General features: G+C 42.4%; 1 protein-coding gene across 8 annotated transcripts in view; it reads right to left on the bottom strand.

The window, feature by feature from the left end:
* Nucleotides 1–19,961, bottom strand: part of PPP3CB (protein phosphatase 3 catalytic subunit beta) — a 139,650-nt gene extending 119,689 nt beyond the window's left edge. For 3 of the 8 annotated variants that reach the window (XM_077454355.1, XM_077454353.1, XM_077454351.1), the window contains exon 1: nucleotides 19,715–19,960. In XM_077454355.1, the coding sequence (XP_077310481.1) occupies nucleotides 19,715–19,763 (49 nt within the window). In that variant the 5' untranslated portion in view covers nucleotides 19,764–19,960. Of the gene's footprint in view, nucleotides 1–19,714 lie in introns of all 8 variants that reach the window. The other 5 variants (XM_077454358.1, XM_077454357.1, XM_077454356.1 and 2 more) reach the window with 4 other exon arrangements.
* Nucleotides 19,962–21,774: the final 1,813 nt, after the last annotated feature.

Here is a 21,774-nt window from a genome sequence, read left to right on the forward strand (position 1 = left end):
CACTACAAATGTCTTTCATTCAACCCAGCGGGCTGAACGAACAAAAAAAAATTAAAATTAAAAAAATAAAAACTGAGCAAGTCACTGTACTAAGTAAGTATGCAATGTTAGTAAAGCGATAGTGTCTGCAAGCGCTGATCGGATGTTGATCAGCTCCTGATTTTTCCAGCATGTTCGTTCGACAGAAGCCCGTCCTGAAATCGGCTTCTGACAGATTAGAAGCTATACACAAGAGCTGAAAGTTTTCCGGTTTCTACCGTAACAGCTGATTTTTTCCAATATTCGGCCCGTGTGAACAGGGCTTTACTAACTAACTATCTGTATGCACAGCTTTTGTGTACCCGCTTCTACTTGACCAAACAATAAGTACTACTCCTTTTATATTCATTATTCTTGGCACATGGAAGGAGCCCAGGGCTGTGGCAAGTTAAAGCTGTATTAAAACGCAAAACCAAAAATGGAATATATTGCAACATACCAATCAGATGTAATGCAGGGGTTGACAAATTTGCTTGGAATCTAGGAGCCAGCTTAAAAAGTTAGGAGCCAGGTCCGTGACGGCGATCCGGACCTGTCCCTGGCCTAACATGGAGACGAGTGAGGGGAAGATAGCAGCGCCGCCGCCGCCGCCGTCGCCGCCCCCCCCCCCCCCCCCCCGTCTCCAAGTCATTGCCCATAGCTCTTAGAGGGACATTTTAATTTATTTTTTTCAAATGACAATTTTTTTTTCAATTGCATTTTAGTGTAAATATGAGATCCGAGGTCTCTCTGACCCCAGATCTCATATTTAAGAGGACCTGTCATGCTTTTTCTATTACAAGGGATTTTTACATTCCTTGTAATAAGAATAAAAGTGACACAACATTTTTTTTTTTAAAGAACAGTGGAATAAAAAAAAAAAAAAAAAAAGTTAAAATAAGAAGAAAAAATAATAATTTTTAAACGCGCCCTGTCCTGCCCGCATATAAAATCGGTGTTCGAACCACACATAGGAGGTAGCGCCGTGATCGGTAGAGCGAGAGCAATAATTCTAGCCCCAGACCTCCTCTGTAACTCAAAACGTGCAACCTGTAGAATTTTTTTAAACGTCGCCTATGGAGATTTTAAAGGGTAAAAGTTTGTCGCCATTCCATGAGCGGGTGCAATTTTGAAGCGTGACATGTTGGGTATCAATTTACTCGGCGTAACATTATCTTTCACAATATAAAAAATAATTGGGCTAACTTTACTGTTGTCTTATTTTTTTATTAACTAAATTATTTTTCCTAACAAAAGTGCGCTTGCAAGTCCGCTGCACAAATACGGTGTGACAGACAGTATTGCAACAATCACCATTTTATTCTCTAGGGTGTTAGAATAAAAAATATATATAATGTTTAGGGGGTTCTAAATAAAGGGAAGAAGAGGCAGGTAATATAAAACACTCAGAGGAAGCTTCATTAGCATTGCTGGTTTGTCATACCAACGGCGACCACAAGAGGGCGCCAGATTCCATAAGGAATCATAGGACCGCAGAAGGCCTCAAAGCCGCGGCCTAAATTTTCGGCCGCCGGCGGAACGGCCCGACGCGATCACGCTGGGGGGGTCCACAGAGACAGGATACCCCCAGCTGTGCTGCCCCAGGCGCGAGGTCGCTATTTCTAGTCGCCAATGCGACCTGGCGCCCGGGTTTTGTCGAGCCCTGATGTAATGGCTGCAATTAGTTTTATTATTTAGGCTTTTTGCCCCTCAGTTTTCAGATGGTGATCCGGCCAAAAACACATTGCCAACAAGTTGCCTCCACTTTGGATGAAGGAACACAGGGGCACTTTAACAGCAGTACTGTTTATCTAGGGGGAGGAGAATGTTAGAAGAACTAGCAGATTTAGATACACTACCAAATTGAAGCCAAACTCCAGATAAGGCCAGGTTCATACTGCTGCAGTTTGGCTACAGGACAAGTGTATCTGCGATTTAAATGCGTTTTACCAGCGGCCCCCAAGACTTCTTTTAGGCCGCACGTTTTTGCCATGTTTTCTGACGGCACGCAAATCAAAGCCGATCATTATATGCACCCATGACTGTGGTAGTTTGTCTCAAGCTGACCATTATATGCACCACTGGCAGGGGTAGTTTGTCTCATCCTTCCAACTGCTACATCTGCAAGAGAGCTTGCCGTTTTGAAAAACATCAGCCTTACTATTAGGATCACCAGGTGAAAATAATGGAAAGTTGTCTAACAAACCAAATGCAGCCCACCATATCCAAGAACTTTTAAGCTGCAATGTAATTAATGTTTGCTTTTGGATTTAATACCACTTTTAAGTTCATCTCTAGGAGAGTACAAACTGATGGTCCCAGACCAACCGGTCTTGTTGCCACGCAGTGTAGAGAGTTAATCATGCCACCTCTGTAGTCTTCGGGTCCCTGTGAAGAATCTGCTGAAGGGAAGTGCCCATTGTACCAGATAGTGATGTGGGTACCTTCTTACTACTCAGTGAAGGAGAAAGAGTAGTTGTGATACGACTGCAGATTCCACAATAATATGGTAACGCAATGTTGTTTAGTCTTCTAAAAAAATAACTGGGGGGAGGGCTCAGAAGTTAGAGCTGCATGATTCTGGGAAAAATGAGAATCACATTTTTTCTTTGCTTAGAATAAAGATCATGATTCTCGTGGCATAACATCATCTCTCACACTATACTGTTTAGTTTTTAATTCATTAAAGTATATATATTTTTTTCCCAATTGCATTTGAAATACCACTGCGCAAATGAAATACACAAAATACAACAAGAACCACCATTTTATTTTCTAGGGTCTCTGCAAAAAACAAAAAAACAAGTGCCAGGAAAAGGTTTAGTCTTTAAGTGGTTAAACTTTCCTCATTTACAGACGGAAGGTCATTCCTTTGATCTAAAGAACAAAATGTTACAGCGTTTATAGTTAGCCCAGGGCTAAGAAATGTTGTGAAACTTGGCAGACCACTGAGTTTACCTATGTTGGTGCATTCAGGTTACTTGCATTTGGAGAAAACAAATCTGTGCATCCAAGGGCAGATATTTTGGATGTGTAATCCTTTGTAAATACCGGTACTTTAAATTTAAACACAGGAGAAAGCGATCTGGAAAGTGTAAAGTTTGCTATACTTCTCAGCATTTAAAGTATAACTTCAGCCACAGAGTTCTAAGTAAATTATTTAACCAAACTAATTAATGGGGTGTAAAACTTTTACATTGTCTCTGTCTACTCTAATCCGGGGATCAGCAACCAGTAGATCACGGTTTGGCCTTGCTAACCCACCATTCCAAAGCATTAAAAAAAAAAAAAAAAAAAAAAAAAAAAAGTGCAACGTGGAGGGACTTCACTGTAGTGATGGCTCTTATTACATGCAGAGTGATACCAACTGCACTCCACCTCTAATCCCGGCCATCGTTCTCCAGGGTGGTGCCAGCAGCAGGGAAGAAGAGATCTTCAGGTCAGTGTGATTAGCAATACGCTGAGCATAATAGTATAGGGCTGCTTTCACATTGATCCACTGCGGTTTACCCACACCTACTTGCAGCTTTCCTGTGGGTTTGCTACAGAGCCACCTAGTGGTTAACCCCTTCGCTGCCAGTGACATTTTTAAAGTAATCAATGACAATTTTTTTGTATTGATCGCTGTATTAATGCCAATGGTCCCAAAATTGTCCAATGTGTCCACATAATGTCGCAGTCACAATAAAAATTGCTGATCGCTGCCATTACTAATAAAAAAAAAATTAAAAAAAAAAAAACAATAAAAATGCCATAAAACTATCCCTATTTTGCGCAAATTTTTAAAATATGTTTGGGGAAAATTTATTATAGCAAAAAGTTTTTTAAAAAAAATTTTTTTTTTTTTCCAAAATTGTCGCTATTTTTTGTTTATAGCACAAAAAATAAAAACCGCAGAGGTGATCAAATACCACCAAAAGAAAGCTCTATTTGTGGGAAAAAAAGGACTTCAATTTTCTTTGGGAGTCACGTCGCACAAATGTCAGTTAAACGATGCAGTGCCGAATCGCAAAAAGTGCTCTGGTCAGGAAGGGTAAATTCCAGGGCTGAAGTGGCTAAGCCAGGAAAGCCAAGCCCAAAAACATATAGAAAAATGCACTGCAAACGCATTCAAGTGCACGTCAACCACGCTCCAAAATGTAAACATGCAGCCTAAAACAAAATCTGCAAATTTTAGCAGGACTGCGACATTGTGGCGGACAAAACTGACCCCAAATTTCACTTTTTCGGGACCAGTAACATTATTACATTGATCAGTGCTATAAAAATGCACTGATCAATGTACAAATGACACTGACAGGGAAGGGGTTAACACTAGGGGTTAACTGTGTTCTAACTGTGGAGGTGGGGGGTGGGCTGTCAGGGACATGACTGAGATCACTAGTCCTCTGTCATAACAGGGATTTGCCTTGTTTACAAAGGCAGATCCCCATTTTGCCTCTGTACTAGGTGATCGTGAGTCGCCGGTGGACATTGAGTCTGCTCGACCCATGGGCATGAGCGTGCAACGCCCTGAACTGTGCCTGCGTGAGCCAATGTACAGCTATGGCGATTCGCACAGGAGAGCCAACCCACCTTTGTATAATGACAGAGGCTTATCGGCAAGCCGTTAATCTCTGCACTAGCACACAGCAACCATGTGCACCCATTTTGTATAATAAGTCGCGATTAGTCGGAAAGTACTGCTCGCTGAATGCGACGGCAGTTTCTGGTGCAAATGGGCTCTAAGAATTTGAATAGATATCTATGGCTATAGCTCACCTTTCAATAAAACAAATGTAAGAGGGTTGTGTCAATGTAGCTTCAATAGGACACTTAAAAAGATAATGCTGAGTACAAAGTTCACTGTGATGCAATGTACTAAAGGTCTGCAGCTGCATACTTGCACCAGACAGAAAACCAAATTCTATTTTAAGGAGTTGCAATACAAAAATAGCATTCCCTTTTGTAGAACTCCAAACTAGGAGTCGTAATTTAAAACTTTTTGTATTTCCATGGAGCTTAAATGAAGATGTAATTTTAATAGGAAATACAAAAACAAGTATGATTATCAACTTTCATTGTTAGGTACATGTAAAGTCCAAACATTTATTTTGAAAACTTAACAAAATGTGCTTCTACTCACATCATGCACTTCTCCAAACATTATAGAAAATATAACTGTCCTAATGGATGGCAAACAAAGATATCCAACATGAAACAGTAACCATCAGGTAACTGATATTAGTAAACAGAACACACAGTTAAGTATCACCACAGAGTCTATCATTACATTTTAAAAAATAGGTAACAACTTCTACAAAATCTCTGGCAAAGGCCAATGCACCATGTTTTAGATTAGGTTATTTCAGCAATTTAACAACTGAGACACTTTTTTTTTTTCTGTACATACTGCATGTAGTGTCAGATTTAGTTTTTAACTTGCTGAAATAACAACATGACAAAATGTCCATGCCAGGGAGGATTTAATAACATGTATAATACCTTTACCAGTATATATCAAAAGCAAAAATCTTTTGCTTCGCCATGCATGTCCCACTTGAGAAATATCCCTTCACTACTTGTCCTACAGACAACAGAAGTGAGGAAATCTGGCAAAAGTCAAGTAATCCCCTCTTATGCCACGTACACACGACCGGACTTTCCGGCAGACTAGGTCCAACAGAAACAGTCCAGACAATCCGATCGTGTGTGAGCTAATCCAATTGTTTTTTGGAGAAAAAAAAAAAAAAAAAAAGACGGACCTAGAAATGGAACATGTTACAAATCTGTCCGATGGACTCAATTCCCATCGGGAAAACCATTCATCTGTATCCTGGTCCGACAGACCAAATACAACACAAAGGAAGCTATTGGCTATTGAACTTCCTTTTTTAGTCCCGTCTTATGTCATCAAGTTTGTGCATTCAAAAAGTCTGTCGGAACTCCGCCGAAAGTCCGTCGGACCTAGTATGCCAGAAAGTCCAGTCGTGTGTACGCGTCATTAGATCAAGTCTCCACATTTGGATTTTACCCTCTATCCAAAACAAACCAAAGAACCCGCTTTAGCATTGGATACACTTTAAAAACACTTCTTTATTCTGTTATATTCTGCTGAACTCACCCTAAAGAACATAATTTACTGAAATGTATAGCGAGACAAAGCTAAGTGATCCTGTGTTTGCTCTTTTATATCATGTGCAGGGATTAAAACAAAATGTAACTTATATGCATATACTTTTAATGGATATATTTCAAGTGTATGCAGATTCCTGTCAAACTTTTTTGAAGTATAACTAAAAGGCAAAAACATTACAAATGGACACTACCGCCACCTATAACTAGCCTTTGCAGCAAGAAGCACATGTATCAGTATCCGTTAAAAACAGGGGTTTCATTTTTAATGCAAAACATTATGACAGGATAATTCGGTCTGTTGTAGACTGGTCGTTACGTTGAGCTGGGAATTTTCTTTTGTTTTGTTCTCTAATGCCGCGTACACACAACCAGACTTTTTGACGGATTAGGTCCGACGGTCTTCCCGACGGACTTTCAGCGGAGTTCCGATGGACTTTCCAAACGACCGGACTTGGCCACACACAAATGGACTAAGTCTGGTCGAAAGTCCGTTCGTTTTGAACGTGATGACGTAAACAGGACTAAACAAGTAAGTTCAATAGCCAGTAGCCAATAGCTGCCCCAGCGTTGTATTTGGTCCGTTGGACTAGCACACAGACGAACTGATTTTTTGACCAGACTCAAGTCCGTCGGAAAGATTTGAAACAGGTTTTATTTCTAGGTCCGTCTGATTTTTTTTCCCTGAAAAAAACAGTCAGTCAGACTAGCCCACACACGATTGTATTGTCCAACAGACTAATCCCGTCGGACCTAGTCTGCTGGAAAGTCCAGTCGTGTGTACGAGGCATAAGAGCAAAACATTGGGGGATTTATACAGAGTGACAAGGGGTCAGAACACCTGTAAGGGTTTTTATTGTTCTGTTCCTGTTCAGCAGATTGTCTCTCTAAAGCTGGCCATATGCTATACAACCTTATTGTACAACCTCTATGATCTTTTGTACATTCACCAAAACTATGTAACATGAGGACAAACCTAAACATTCCATTCAATTTATATCAAATCAGGTAGAGCTGATCACCAATGTCCTCAGGAATAGAAACGAGGGTAAATCCAAATTATAAGTTGAACTTGTCATCAAAATGGGATTAGAGGGGTAAGTCTGATGGGGATGCTTGTTCCAGTGATAACGTTCTAAGGGCCAATTCCCAATAAGCTGCTAAGCTGAGCAGCAGGAGCAAATCATCGCTCCGACCGCTCTGTGTTCCCGGCTGCGCTATGGGGCGATTCAGAGCATCACACGGAAACCTTTGCCTTTGTATGACATTTAAAGTGTACAAAAGGTACACTTCATTCACTGCATGTCGATCAGTGAAATTTGCTGCCTGACATTGCAGTGCAATTCAGGCTGCTGTGCTGCAATAAAATGCAGAATGTCTGCACCGCAGCACTAGGCTACAGTGAAGTGTGAATGAAACAATTGTTTTCTGTGTGTCCCTGCGGTGGCAGACGTTCCCATGAGGTAAAATATCTGTCACCGCATACAGGGAAAATTGGCCCCAAGGTGTAGTTTACACTAGCACTGCTCTCTGCAGACCAATCTGCACTTGGATCACTCTTCCAAGGGCACTTGCAGTGGCATATCACCTCCCCACCATTTGCTTTAAACCTTTAAGCACTTCAGACCCAGAAGGATTTGCCTCCATTTTTTGCGATACGGCACTGCGTTGCTTTAACTGACAATTGTGCAGTCATGCGACGTTGTACCCTAACAAAATTAATGTCCTTTTTTCCCCACAAATAGAGCTTTCTTTTGGTGGTATTTGATCACCTATGTGGTTTTAATTTTTTGCGTTATAAAACAAAGAGCGACAATTTTGAAGAAGAAAAAACAAAACATTTTTGTTAGCTTTTTGCTAGAATACACATATTTAAAAAAAAAAAATGTATATATATATATATATATATATATATATATATATATATATATATATATATATATATATACACACATATACACACACACATATACACACACACTTTATTCATCAGTTTAGGCCGATATATTCTTCTGCATATTTTTGGCAAAAAAATTTAATTAAATAAAATCGCAACAGTGGTTATATTGATTGGTTTGCACAAAAATGATCGAGTCTACAAACTGGGATAGATGTAGTAACTTATTTGTTTTTTTATTGTTTTTACTAGTAGTGGTGGCGATCTGCGATTTTTAGCAGGACCACGATATTGCAGTGGACAAATCTGTCCCCAAACTACACTTTTTGGGGACCAGTGACATTATTACATTGATCAGTGCTATAAAAATGCACTGATCAATGTAAAAATGACACCGGAAGGGGTTAACAATAGGGGGCAATCAAGGGGTTAACTGTGTTCCCTAGGTGTGTTCTAATGGTAGAGGATGTGAGCTGCCAGGGACATGACAGATCATTGTTCCAAATGACTGGGAACAGTAGATCTCTGTCATATCCCCTGTGAGAACAGGGACTCACCTTGTTTACAAAGGGAGATCCCCGTTCTGCCTCTGTACTAGACGACTGTGGGTCGCTGGTGGACATTGCATCTGCTTGACCTGCGGGCGTGCTCCCGACGCCTGACCATAACTGCGTGAGCAGACAGAGAGCCAACCGGCTGCCTTATAATGACGGCAGCTGGTCGGCAAGCAGTTAATCTTTGCACTAGCACACAGCAACCATGTGCACCCATTTAGTTGAATAAGTTGCAAATTAACTAGCAGTACTGCACGCTGAACGCGACAGCAGGGATAATTTTTACCGCAATGCAATGAAAAGCATGGCAGCTGTGGCATATGTAGCCCCCCCCCCCCATGCCATGGTAAAAGTGTGGCCCGTCCACTTATATTTACGACCTCTCCCCCCCAATCACAAATGTAAACAAGGCCGAAGGGCTGATTTGCCTCTCACTGTAAAAACATCCTCCCACTTAAAAAGTGTTGTATTATATCTGTTCATCAATTGGTTAAAAAAAAAAAGGGGGGGGGGGAGCTGTTCATCCAGCCAGAAAGCTTGTGAGCTGATAACAGAGTACAGGAAGTTATCAGTTAGCATTATTCCCTACTTCTATCATTTTGGAGGAGAGAGGGAGGTGTTATGTAGTCCTAAAACATTCCTTGCCCTAGAGTGACAATAATGCTCTGTACAGTTGTCACCCTAAAAAGAGAGGGTGTTAATGGCAGGATTAACAGGTTAAAATAAAGGAATAATAATGTGGCCACCACATCTAAAGACCAATAAGTTGTAACATTATTAAAAATGTTCTTAGGATTAGATATGCTTTAAGGGCTGCCAAACCTCACAAAGACACTAGCCACACAGCAGAGGTTTCTTGTGAAGGGTACACCTTACTAGCATGTTTTCATTCAACCCGCTGAGTTGAACGAAAAAACCTCACAGTAAGGCTACTTTCAGATTGAAGCATTGTGGGCATTGGCGGTAATGCGGCGCTATATTTAGTGCCGCTTTACCATCGTTTTAGCGGTGCTATTCGGCCGCTAGACACCGGAGAGGTACTATTTTTAGAGCTGTAGCACCTTAGTGTGAAAGTACCCTTAAAATCAGAGGCGCTGTGCTAACTACTAGGGCTGCAACTAACGATTATTTTCAAAATCGATTAATTGGTTGATTATTGTTTTGATTAATCGGTTAATAACCTAAAGAAAAAAAAGGTGCAGTGTATAATTTACTTAAATATTCAAAGTTAAAAAAAGGCAATTTATTCTTAAATATCTCTATGTAGTGGTAAATCTAAATAACCAACTATATGGTTAGAGAGCAAAATCTCTAATACACTCTGAGAATAACAAACAGAAGTGATATATTGTATATACCATTAGTTTACTGATATACTATTGTTTAAAAAACAAACAATTTCTTCCTTCAAAAAAAGTCATTTTAAGAACTTTCGTTCTATTCTCTAATCGTTAGTGGGGTCAAATTGACGTTCATTTTCAACCACAGTGACAGGAAAATTTGGAAATAGAAAACTTCTTGGTCAAAGGAATTTTAAGACAGTGTATGTAGTTTTCGTTCAGAAATTACATTCGTTTTAAAAACAAAATGTTAAAATCAAGTGAAAATGTCAAACATTCTTTCATTCAGCGAATGTACAAAGATTTTTTGACTTAATATTCTTGTCTGAAAATTGATCCGTGTGGCCAGCATAAGGCTCAGTACACACCTATGCAGTTTGCTTTTAATCCGTTTCTGCAGTGCTTTTTGCTCTGCGTTTTGATTTTTGCATTTGCTGCAAAAACACATTACATGCTTTTCTGCAGCTTCTCCACTGAAGTATATTGAACCAAAAAAAGCACAGGTTTGTGTCCCTGAAAAAAGCATAGATGTGAACGTGTCCCAAAGGAAACCATGTAAATTAACTGTAGTGCATTTCTGCAAAAAGCACCAAAAACACATTAGCTGTGAACCAGGTCTATGGGGTTAAAAAACAAAAATTAGCCCTTTATAGTACAAAAAGCAGATAATCACTACAGTAAGGGGTTCATTTTTTTTTACTGTAGAACTGTAATATTTACAGTAGCAATTATTTGATTTTTTTTTGTACTATAAAGGGCTCATTTTAGTTTATTTTAACCTCATTATGTTACTGGGCGATTACTCTATTATGAAAATAGTAATCGATTAATTTCATAATCGGTTAGTTCTTTCAGCCCTACTAACTACCCAATGTTAGTACAGCGATCTCCCCTGCTGAGCAATTGTGCTCCGACAGGAGGGACGCCCTCATCCCCTGCCAGAACACTCCAGTGACTGAACACTGATCGGGATCTGCTCGACTGCTGGTTTTCCAGCATGCACATCTGACAGAAGCTGGCCGTTCGGACCGGCTGCCATACACACTAGTTGAATTTCAGATGGCTTTCATTGAATCGGCTGATGTCGCCCGACATTCAGACAGTGTGTACTAAGCTTAAGTGTGGTGCCTTTTAGGTGTGTCGCTACTCCCATCTGTGTCCCAATGGGAGGATTTCCCTTCACTTCCTGTACCAACAAAATCCATCCAAAGTGAGGGAATCCCTGGTTGTCATCACAACTAATGTCCCCACTGGAAGATTTGGGATTTACTTTCAGTGATAACAGAAAATGGGACAAATTGAGAGGGTGAGCCACACTAAGAGGGGCACAGAGAGCAAAAAAAAACCTGACAGGTGTTCTTCAATCTATCCAAAACTAAATAAAAGATTTGCCCTTAGTTTCAAACTAAAAGAGATTTTTTTTTTTTTTTTTTATTTAGTTTCATACTTACAGCATCGATCTGATGCTCCATCCGCATAGGTATCTGTCCCCCGGCGTCTCTGCACTGGGAGCCAAGTGCGATGGCTCGGTTTTCAGATTGCCGAGAGGAGAGCTACTGACTGTCAGCCAGCATCTCTCTTCTCCGCTCATTGGAGCACTGAGCTGTGGAGGAGCAAGGAGCAGCCATCTCAGTGGCTCGCTGAGACTGCCATCAATCAAGGCAGCTGGCGGATCCAGACATGTTAGTTGGGATGACGCGCTGCCTCCACTGTTGACGTCAGACCGCTCTCCGATGAAAATGGGTCACAGGAGTGAAAAATAAAGAGCACTCCTGTGACCCATAGGAGAAGCCCCGCCTAAAAAGCTCAGGCTGGACTTCTCCTGTAAGCTTAGAAAAATAAAGCTAGAACATGATTGGTTGCCATGTGCAGCTGCTCCAGTTTTGATAAATTCCCTTCACCATGTTTAAATCAGAATTTGTTTTCCAGCTAGGATTATATATTTACCCAGACGAGTTATATGGACAGGCGAGTACATCACAGACAACAGTCTGAATACACGTATGGAAAGAATCTCCTAAAAGTGTCCGAAACACCATAACATAAAACACAGTGAGAATTCAAACATACAATCCTGCCTTTAGGACTCATTTACACCAGATGCAGTCAGGTGTGTTTTTGAAAGCAGTACAAACACACATGCAAGAAAAATGTATTATTTCAGTGAGCCTAGTTTACACCATTGCACTGCTTTCATATGCATTTTAAAAAATTGCGTTTTCATGTAAAAATGCGCATGAATTTATGCAAATAAGCGTTAATGCAACTGGGGGGGGGGGGGGGAGATGCAATTAAACAAAACAAAAAATTAAAAAAAAAAAGCAATGCAAATGCAGAAACACACAGATTGTGGTGTAATCAATACATTCGGGCTCATCTATGCCGGATGCAGTTGGGTGCCCTTTTGAACATAGTATGAATGGAGTACAAACGCATATGGGGAAAAAATAAAAGGATAGAAAAAAAAAAAAAAAAAGGATGTACAGTATCTCACAAAAGTGTGTACATTCAAGAGCTGCCACAACGAGTCGACGTAATCGATTAAGTCGACTACAAAAATACGTTGACGTGTCACACGTTGGGAATTGCAGGTCAATACACCCCCACCACGCCTTTCAGCGCGGTGCTTCTCTCCCACACACGATCACCGCTGACTGTCCCCTATCCTCCTCCAGTCCCCATCCATCCTTCTCCATGCTGCTCCGTGTCTCCCTCCAGCCTCCGTTCATCTGTCCCCCTCTCTTCTCCATGTCCCCCTCCATGCTGCTCCGTGTCTCCCTCCAGCCTCCGGTCATCTGTCCCCCCTCTCTTCTCCGTGTCCCCCTCCGCGCATCTGTGCCCCTCTCTCGCCTCCGTTCATCTGTCCCCATCCATGCTGCTTCGTGTCTCCCTCTCTCCTCCGTTCATCTGTCCCCCTCCATGCTGCACCATGTATCCTTCTGTTCTCCATGGGTGTCCCCCCTACATGCTGCTGTCCCCCTCTCTCTTCTCCGTGTCCCCCTCCGTGCATCTGTCCCCCGCTCTTCTCCCCCTCCGTGCTGCCGCCCACCTCGGTATCTCAGGATGGAGAGCAGAGGTAGGAGCCGGTAAACCCGGCTCCTTAGTTTTCTGAATGGACAGAGTCAGTGACCACTGACTGTCCATTCACATAACTGAAACATTGGAAAGGGACTGGGGAATCTGTGTCTCTTTCCCTGTCTCAAATGGGATATGTCAGAGGTCTGTTAAGACCCCTGATATCTCACCACAGCCCCCCCAACAGGGTTGATAAAAAAATTGCAATAAATAAAAAAAAATTTAAAATAATTAAAAAACAAAAAAATAAAAAAATAAAACACACTGACACTGTCCCCCCCACCTTAAAAAAAAGAAAGCATTATAAAAAATAAAAATAAATTATCAACATTCATGAACTTCTGAACAGAAAAGAAAAACAGAACATAAAAAAGTAAGATAAAAGAATATAACTACATACATATATATATGTATGTAGTTATATTCTTTTATCTTACTTTTTATGTACTTATTTTTTATAAAGTTATCCAAAGGATTAATTAATCAAAAAAAACTACGGTAACAAAAAAAAAAAAAAAACAGAACACTAGATTAAGTAAAAAAATTAAATAGAAATAATCGTTATAGTCAATGACTAATCAAAAAACTATCGCTAGATTAGTCGACAGACAAAATCATTAGTTGCAGCTCTAGTACATGCCTCACATTTTTGTAAATATTTTATTATATCTTTTCATGCGACAACACTGAAGAAATGACTTTGCTACAATGTAAAGTATTAAGTGTACAGCTTTAAAGTGGTTGTAAACCCTTACAAACCACTTTGACCTACAGGTAAGCCTAGATTAAGGCTTACCTGTAGGTCCAAGAAATATCTCCTAAACCTATATGGTTTAGGAGATATTTGCCCGAAAACAGGCACCGCTGTCTACGGCGCATGCGCCGTAGACAGTGGCGCGCAGGCGCACTGAGCGTGGCATTCTCCGCTGCCGCGCGTGTCGGCTCCCGTGCGCATGCGCCGGGAGTGACGGCTTCGCCGAATGACAGCGGCGGAGCTGCGAGACCCCACCAAGAAGATGGATGCGGCGGACTACAGGGACAGCGGCGACTTCGCTGGCTCCTGTGTCAGGTAAGTGACACATAATGGACTACTATGCGATGCATAGTAGTCCATTATGCTTTGCAGGGAATGAAGGAGGAAGTAAACTCATCAGGGTTTACTTCCTCTTTAAGGCTTCATGTACACAGGACATTTTTATAACCTCTCCTGAATGATTTAACTTGACAGATAGTAACCCAGATAGTAACCCAAAATAAATAAATAAAAAACGGAACACGGCTAAACACGGTTACTGCGTTTAGACACATTTGGTGTCGGAAACTTTGGCGTCTGAGCTCATTTTTTTTCCTTAAAAAAAAAGGCCTATAAAACGCAACTGCCTAAAAACGACAGTAAACGGACCTGTGTACATGAAAACCTAAGATAACATTGAATGAGTTCAGGGGCAGTTGAAAAAAAGTGTCCAATTGCCTCTGAACATTCGTTTAGCAGCAGTGTACATGGGGCCTTACAGTGTAAATTTGCTGCCCCCTCAAAATAACTCAACACATAGCCATTAATGTCTAAACCACTGGCAACAAAAGCGGGTACACCCCTAAGTGAAAAATGTCCAAATACTGCCCTGCGGCCCAGTCTCCGAAGGGAGGGGATCATGCTCTGCTTCAGTAGTTCACAGTACATGTTGGCGTTCATGGTTCCCTCAATGAACTGTAGCTCCCCAGTGCCAGCAGCACTCATGCAGTCCCAGACCATGACACTCCCAGCACCATGCTTGACTGTAGGTAATACACACTTGTCTTTGTACTCCTCATCTGGTTGCTGCCACACATGCTTGAAACCATCTGAACCAAATAAGCTTATCTTGGTCTCATCAGACCACAGGATATGGTTCCAGTAATCCATATCCTTAGTGTGCTTGTCTCCAGCAACCTCCTGACTTTCTTGTGCATCATCTTTAGAAGAGGCTTCCTTCTGGGATGACAGCCATGCAGACCAATCTAATGAGTGTGCGGCGTATGGTATGCGTATGGTATGAGCACTGACAGGCTGACACCCCCCCCCCCCACCCCTTCAACAATGCTGGCAGCGCTGTATGGTCTTGGCCACCGTGCTGCAGCTCAGTTTAAGAGCCCTTTCACACTGTGAATCCCTGGGTGTCAGCGGTAAAGAGGCGCTATTTGGCCACTAGCGGGCAGTTTTAAACCCCCCGCTAGTGGCCAAAAGGGATTAAAGCCACCCGCAAAACACAGCAGCGGCGTTTTGCTGGCGGTATAGCAGCGCTGCCACTTTGATTTCAATGGGGAGGAGCAGTGAGTTCACCGCTCCAAAGAAGCTGCTGGCAGGACTTTTTCCCCGACGCCCTGCCAGCGCACCGCTCCAGTGTGAAAGCCCTCCTGCTTTCACACTGGAGTGAATGGAGCAGCTGTTTTAGGGCGGTTTGCAGGCACTATTTTTAATGCTATAGCGCCTGCAAACCACCCCCAGTGTGAAAGGGGTCTCAGGGTCTTGGCAATCTTCTTATAGTCTAGGTCAGTGATGGCAAACCTTGGCACCCCAGATGTTTTGGAACTACATTTCCCATGATGCTCAGCTACACTGCAGAGAGCATCAGCATCATGGGAAATGTAGTTTCAAAACATCTGGGGTGCCAAGGTTCGCCATCACTGGTCTAGGTCATCTTTATGTAGAGCAACAATTCTTTTTTTCAGATCCTCAGCATTCTTTGCCATGAGGTGAAATGTTGAACTTCTAGTAACGATACGATAACGATAACACCAAATTGAACACGCCTGCTCCCCATTCACACCTGAGACCTTGTAACACTAACAAGCGACATAATACCGGGGAGGGAAAATGGCTAATTGGGCCCAATTTGGACATTTTCACGTACTCACTTTTGTTGGCAGCGGTTTGAACATTAATGGCTGTGTGTTAAGTTATTTTGAAGGGACAGCAAATTTACACTGTTATACAAGCTGTACACTCACTAATTTACATTGTAGCAAAGTGTCATTTCTTCAGTGTCGTCAGACTCGTTACATTAAAAGATATAATAAAATATTTACAAAAATGTGAGGGGTGTACTCACTTTTGTGTATTTAAAAATAGTACAACTTGCTGCATTTTTCTGCACCAGAATGCACCACAAATGCATGTAAACAAACCACAATCGTACATGAAGTTAGAAATCAAACGAAAAAAAATATTCTGAAAACACACACGCAGAACCGCATAGTAAACGCAGATATTGTGGTGTAAGAGTTCATTGACACCAGAAGCGCTGGGGTGCATTTATGAACGTATTCCCAACGTATGGCAAAAAAAAAAAAAAAAAATAAATAAAAAAAATAAAAGATTCCCTCAAAGCAGTTCAAACCACCACACTGCTTTTACCCAGTGATGAAAAAAGTACACCAAATACTATTTTTCAGGAGCACTGCAGAGCATGCGGAAATGCAACACACTGCTACTCGTAAGACAACCTTAACCACTTCCGTGCGCACGCTGATGTACGTCGGCAGAATTTGCTCGCGTGCTGGTCAGGACACCCGTGAGTCCGGTCGCTTGTGCCGCGGACTCGATCGCCGCGGGCATACCCGCGATCGTCTCACGGGGCGGCTGAACTGGGAGATGCCGTTGTAAACAGCATCTCCCCATTCTGTCAAGCAACAAGTGACGCTGATCTCTGCTCCATGCGGTTGGAGCAGAGATCAGTGTTCACTAAAAGAAAGCCCAGCCCCCAACAGTTAGTAACACACCCCTAGGAACACTTAACCCTTACACTGCCACCCACTGGTTAACCCCTTCACTGCCAGTGTCATTTACACAGGAATCAGTGCATTAGTATAGCAGTGATTGCTGTATAAATGACAATGGTCGCAAAAATGTATCAAAAATGTCTGATGTGTCCGCCATAATGTCGCAGTCACAATAAAAATCGCTGCCATTACTAGTAAAAAAAAAATATATTAATAAAAATGCCATAAAACTATCCCCTATTTTGTAAAAGCTATAACTTTTGCGCAAACCAATCAATAATCGCTTATTGCGATATTTTTACCAAAAATATGTAGAATACGTATCGGCCTAAACTGAGGGAAAAAATGTTTTTTTTTATATATTTTTGGGGGATATTTATAACAACAAAAAGTAAAAAATAATGCGTTTTTCTCAAAATTGTCACTCTATTTTTGTTTATATCGCAAAAAGCCGCAGGGGTGATCAAATACCACCAGAAGAAAGCTCTATTTGTGGGGGGAAAAAAAAGGACGTTAATTTTCTTTCGGAGCCACGTTGCATGACCGCGCAATTGTCAGTTAAAGCGACACAGTGCCGAATCGCAAAAAGTGGTCTGATCTTTGGCCAGCAAAATGGTCCGGGGCTGAAGTGGTTAAAGCAGAGCTCCAGGCTCCTTCTGAAATATTTTTAAAAGTCAGCAGGTACAAACACTGTAGCTGCTGAATTTTAATATTAGGAAACGTACCTGTCCAGGAATCCAGCGTTTTATTCAGTTGGCACTCCGGTGCTGCCATCTCGGCTAAGAAAATCCGGCAGCGAAGCCATTTGCCTACTGCGCATGTGAATGGCCTGACGAATTCCTGATGAGTTTGGCGCGGCGAAGTGACCCGGGAGTGGGTACCTGTCAAAACCAGGTACCTGTCCCCCCTTTCCCCTGAAAGGTGCCAAATGTTATAGATAAGGGGGGAGGAGGCAAACAAGCAAAGTTTCCCCTTTTGGGTGGAGCTCTGCTTTAAATAAAGTATATTTGTTAAAAAAAAAAAAAAAGGCAATGCACATAAAATGCATTCAACATGTTACACTTTACAAAAAAATGCAACATGCATGCGTCATGGGTGTAAACGTACCCCAAGCCCTGGTTCACAATACTGCGATACGACAACCAGCAAGATTGCAGTGCAGGTTCCCACACCACATCTTCCTCTCAGACAGTTCACACTGCCCTCTGCTAACAGGTGTGGGTGTCAATACAAAGTTAATGATACCCCCAGACTGGATCGCAGTGCGAACTATGAATTCAAACAGGAATTAGATCGCATGGTTGTGAACACCCTTGCGATCCAATTCCAGTGTAGGAAAAAAAAAAGGTTTCTGCAGTATTTCTCTGCAAATCCAATTCGAGTTCAGCAAATTGTATGTCTGAATTCCCATTGCAAAGACATTGCATGTGATCTGCAATGCGGTGCGAATCACTGTCTGCGTTCACAATAGTGTGAGCCCAGGCACAACAAGCCCTTACACCAGAGGCAGTATGAACACACTACAAAAGGCATATGCAAGAAATATGAATGTACATTTCAATGAGCAAAGTTTACAGCACACTGCATTGCTCCCAGGGTGGATATAAATCTTAGTTATGTAGCATGAGGCTGTGTATTCTGCAATATTTACATGTTTGGTAAACTCATTCAATGAATCCAAGCTGAGATAACATGCACTGCATTGATGTATCCACACAATTTCACAGTAATACACCAAAGTTCTGAAATATTCCTCTAGCCCAAATGTTTGCAAATCTATGTACACTACAAACTGTATGATTGAATCAGTACTGATACTGCTATTTTACCAAACTGACAGCTGGTTATTCTAAATAGGAAACCTTCATTTTGTTTGCAAATATTAATGATTCTAACTACCAGCAAGAATCAGACCTTACAGTTAAAGAGCACTTGTCATCTCACATCCATCATGGCAGCACCTGTTAGTGGGCATCCACTCACCTTGTCACTAATCACTGCCACGTCACCAGCCGTCCCATTAAAGTGAATGGGACTGTTGGTGAGTCAACAGCGGGTCTAAGAAGGAGCCGCTGTGGGACAGAGATGACAGTTGCTCTTTAAAAATTATGATTTAAATCGACTTGATTTACTTAAACACTGAAACATACAGCGAATGCATGTAGTTACAACTAAGTAAAAAAATTTAAATAAAAGACAAAATTATTCCAAAACACGCAAAAAGGCATTGTAAAGGCACATGCAAGAACGCACAGAGAACACAGGGATTGTGGTGTAAATGAGCCCTAAAACACAAAGACCTCCATACGGTTCTAAAAAAGAAACTGAACAGAATGACAACCCCCCCAATGGGGCTATAGAGGAAGAGAGAGGTGATGATGAGAGTCCCCTTGGCTCGGTGACAGGCTGTAAATCAATGCAGTGATGTGTCCGTCCACGAGGGGAAAGCAGCTGTACTCCCTGGAATCTGTCAATATCCCCTCCTCCTCTCCCCCTCCAGTAGGATTACCAATAATAACACGTCCAGGAATCCCCCGTGCACGGGAATCACACTGCCCGCTGCACCCCCGGCTACAGGGATCTGCCAGGAATCCTCCGATCCGCTTATGATGGAAGCAGGGAGGACCCGGCCGGCACAAATACATATGATTAGCACTGACACAGGGGAACGCGGGGCCAGCCGGCGTGGTTGCCATGACTACAGCGCGGCCTGTCTACACCAGCCGCCTGGCCTTGCAGTGCCCGGGGGTGGGTGGGGAGAAGAGAGGCAGCCGGGCTCCTCCGTCTCCCCCAAGTTCGGTTCCAGCCATCAGCTGCCGGGCCGCCATCTTTATTCTCGCTGCCTACGAGCTGAGGAGGAGGAGGGGGAGACACCGAGAGCTGTCATATAGGACGGACAGAGGGGCTTCCCCCTGACAGCCCCGGCCGAGGGGACACACACATACAAACACACTCACATTTAATCGCCCGCTCGGTGGTGGAGTGTTTACCGTCCTTGGTGGACATGGCTGGGGTGGCCGCTCCCTGCTGTCGGTGACTCAGGCGGCCTCCTCCTGGCGGCTCCGGGCTGTGAGGGAGGGAGGGGAGAGGGAGGACACGAGCGGGGCACGGCTACAGGCTGACGGTAGCGGCTGCTGGCAACATGGCGGCGGCAGCGCAGACTCTGCGGCTCACACAGCGCGGGAAGGGGGATGTCCCGGCCCAGCATGCACCACGCCGGCTCTCCCCTCACACGGGAGGAGTCGGGGAGAGGGCTGGGAGCGGGGTGAGGACACCGCACTCAGGGAGGGAGCTGCTCTGTGTGCCTGGCATGGGTTACTACTGTGACCAGTCATTTCCCTCAGCAGTGTATATTTCACAGGTCACTGACCTACAGTCACCATTTACACTGAGGGCACCTTGGGGAGCATTTGCTGACACGTTTTCTATTGCTATCAGTACAAATGTGTGGCAGTACGCGTTTAGCACGCTTTGCGTCCTGGGCTCATAACACATGTCCCAATTATGGATATAAATCTATATAATGATGCCAACTATTTTCCACAAAACTCTGCCCACACCCCATGGGAAGCTTCTTCATAGACCCATTCCCCATATCTCCACTGCTGTACAAAATGTGTAACTAAAGGCAAAACGTCTTTTAAGAATTTGGATAGAGCAAAGGAAGGTTTTTGTTTCTGTGACCCAAAGATAAAATTTCCCTTCATTTCCTGTCCCATGCCCAAAACAGGAAACGAGAGGAAATCCTTCCAAAGTGAGGGAATCCCAGGCTGCCACCAGAACTAGTGTCCTAATTGGAAGATTTTCCCCCCCTTACTGTTCTGGTGTCAACACAAAGTGTGAGATTTTCTTTTACTTTCACTTTTGATGATAACAGTAAACAGGACAAATAGAGCAGGTAAATCTTCCTAACAGGCACAGACAGCAATAAAAACTGACAGGTGTTCTAATCTCACCCCACTCTATCCCAAAAAAATAAAAAATTAAACCCCTTCTCCTCTGCGCTATAGCCGATAAGACAAAATTGCCAGGAGGGCATCCATCTACGTCCTCCTGTGCGTCCCCTGCGGGGTGCAGGTGGTGCACTCTGTGATCAGCAAGTCTAGGCTGATTGGATTAAGGGGCCGATCCCAGCCCATCACCACATGATCGGCTGCCAGCCAATGACAGCTGATCCCGCAATTTAAGCAGAAGCCAGTAATCTTTTTTTTTTTTTTTTCCTCCCGCTGACAGTGCCAGGAGAAAAAAAAAGCCAATGACCAGCTTGTGTGAACGGGACATTGGTCCCGCACACGGACACTCACTGCTGCTAAGCAGTGTCACCTACCAGTGCATATTAATACTGCTAAGCAGTGCCACCTATCAATGCCCACCATTGTCATTTACCAGTGTCGCATATCAGTGCGAGCCTTAGCGCACATCAGTGAAGAAGAAAAATTACGTGTTTGCAACATTTTCTAACAAACTATGAAAACTGTTTTTTTTTTTTTTCCAAATTTTCAAAACCCTATGAAGTAATTGGTACATTAAATATTATTCAAGGATGATTATGGAATTTCCTCTATCTATTGGATCTATGTATTAACTTTTCTAATCCCCTAGTTAGCTAGTCTATTAGAAGTCTGATCACATGTTACTATTGATATCACAATAATACAAAGTCAGCTATGAAACCAAGCACACGGCTTAATAAAACTAAGTCTTATTTATTTCCCAATTAAAAAGGAATATGCTAACATATATAAACCACTTGACCACTGGGCACTTAAACACCCTTAATAACGAGACCAATTTTCAGCTTTCGGTGCTCCCACATTTTGAATGACAATTACTCAGTCATGCAACACTGGACCTATATGAAATTTTTGTCCTTTTTTTCACACAAATAGAGCTTTCTTTTGGTGATATTTAATCACTGCTCGGTTTTTTATTTTTTATGCTATAAAAGAAAAAATACAGAAAATTCTGTAAAAAATGATTTTTTCTTTGTTTCTGTTATAAAATTTAGCAGATTAGT

Source organism: Lithobates pipiens, unplaced genomic scaffold (genome assembly GCF_037356315.1).
Source record: "Lithobates pipiens isolate NorthernLeopardFrog02 unplaced genomic scaffold, aLitPip1_a1.2 Scaffold_25, whole genome shotgun sequence".
NCBI classification, from domain to species: Eukaryota; Metazoa; Chordata; class Amphibia; order Anura; family Ranidae; genus Lithobates; species Lithobates pipiens.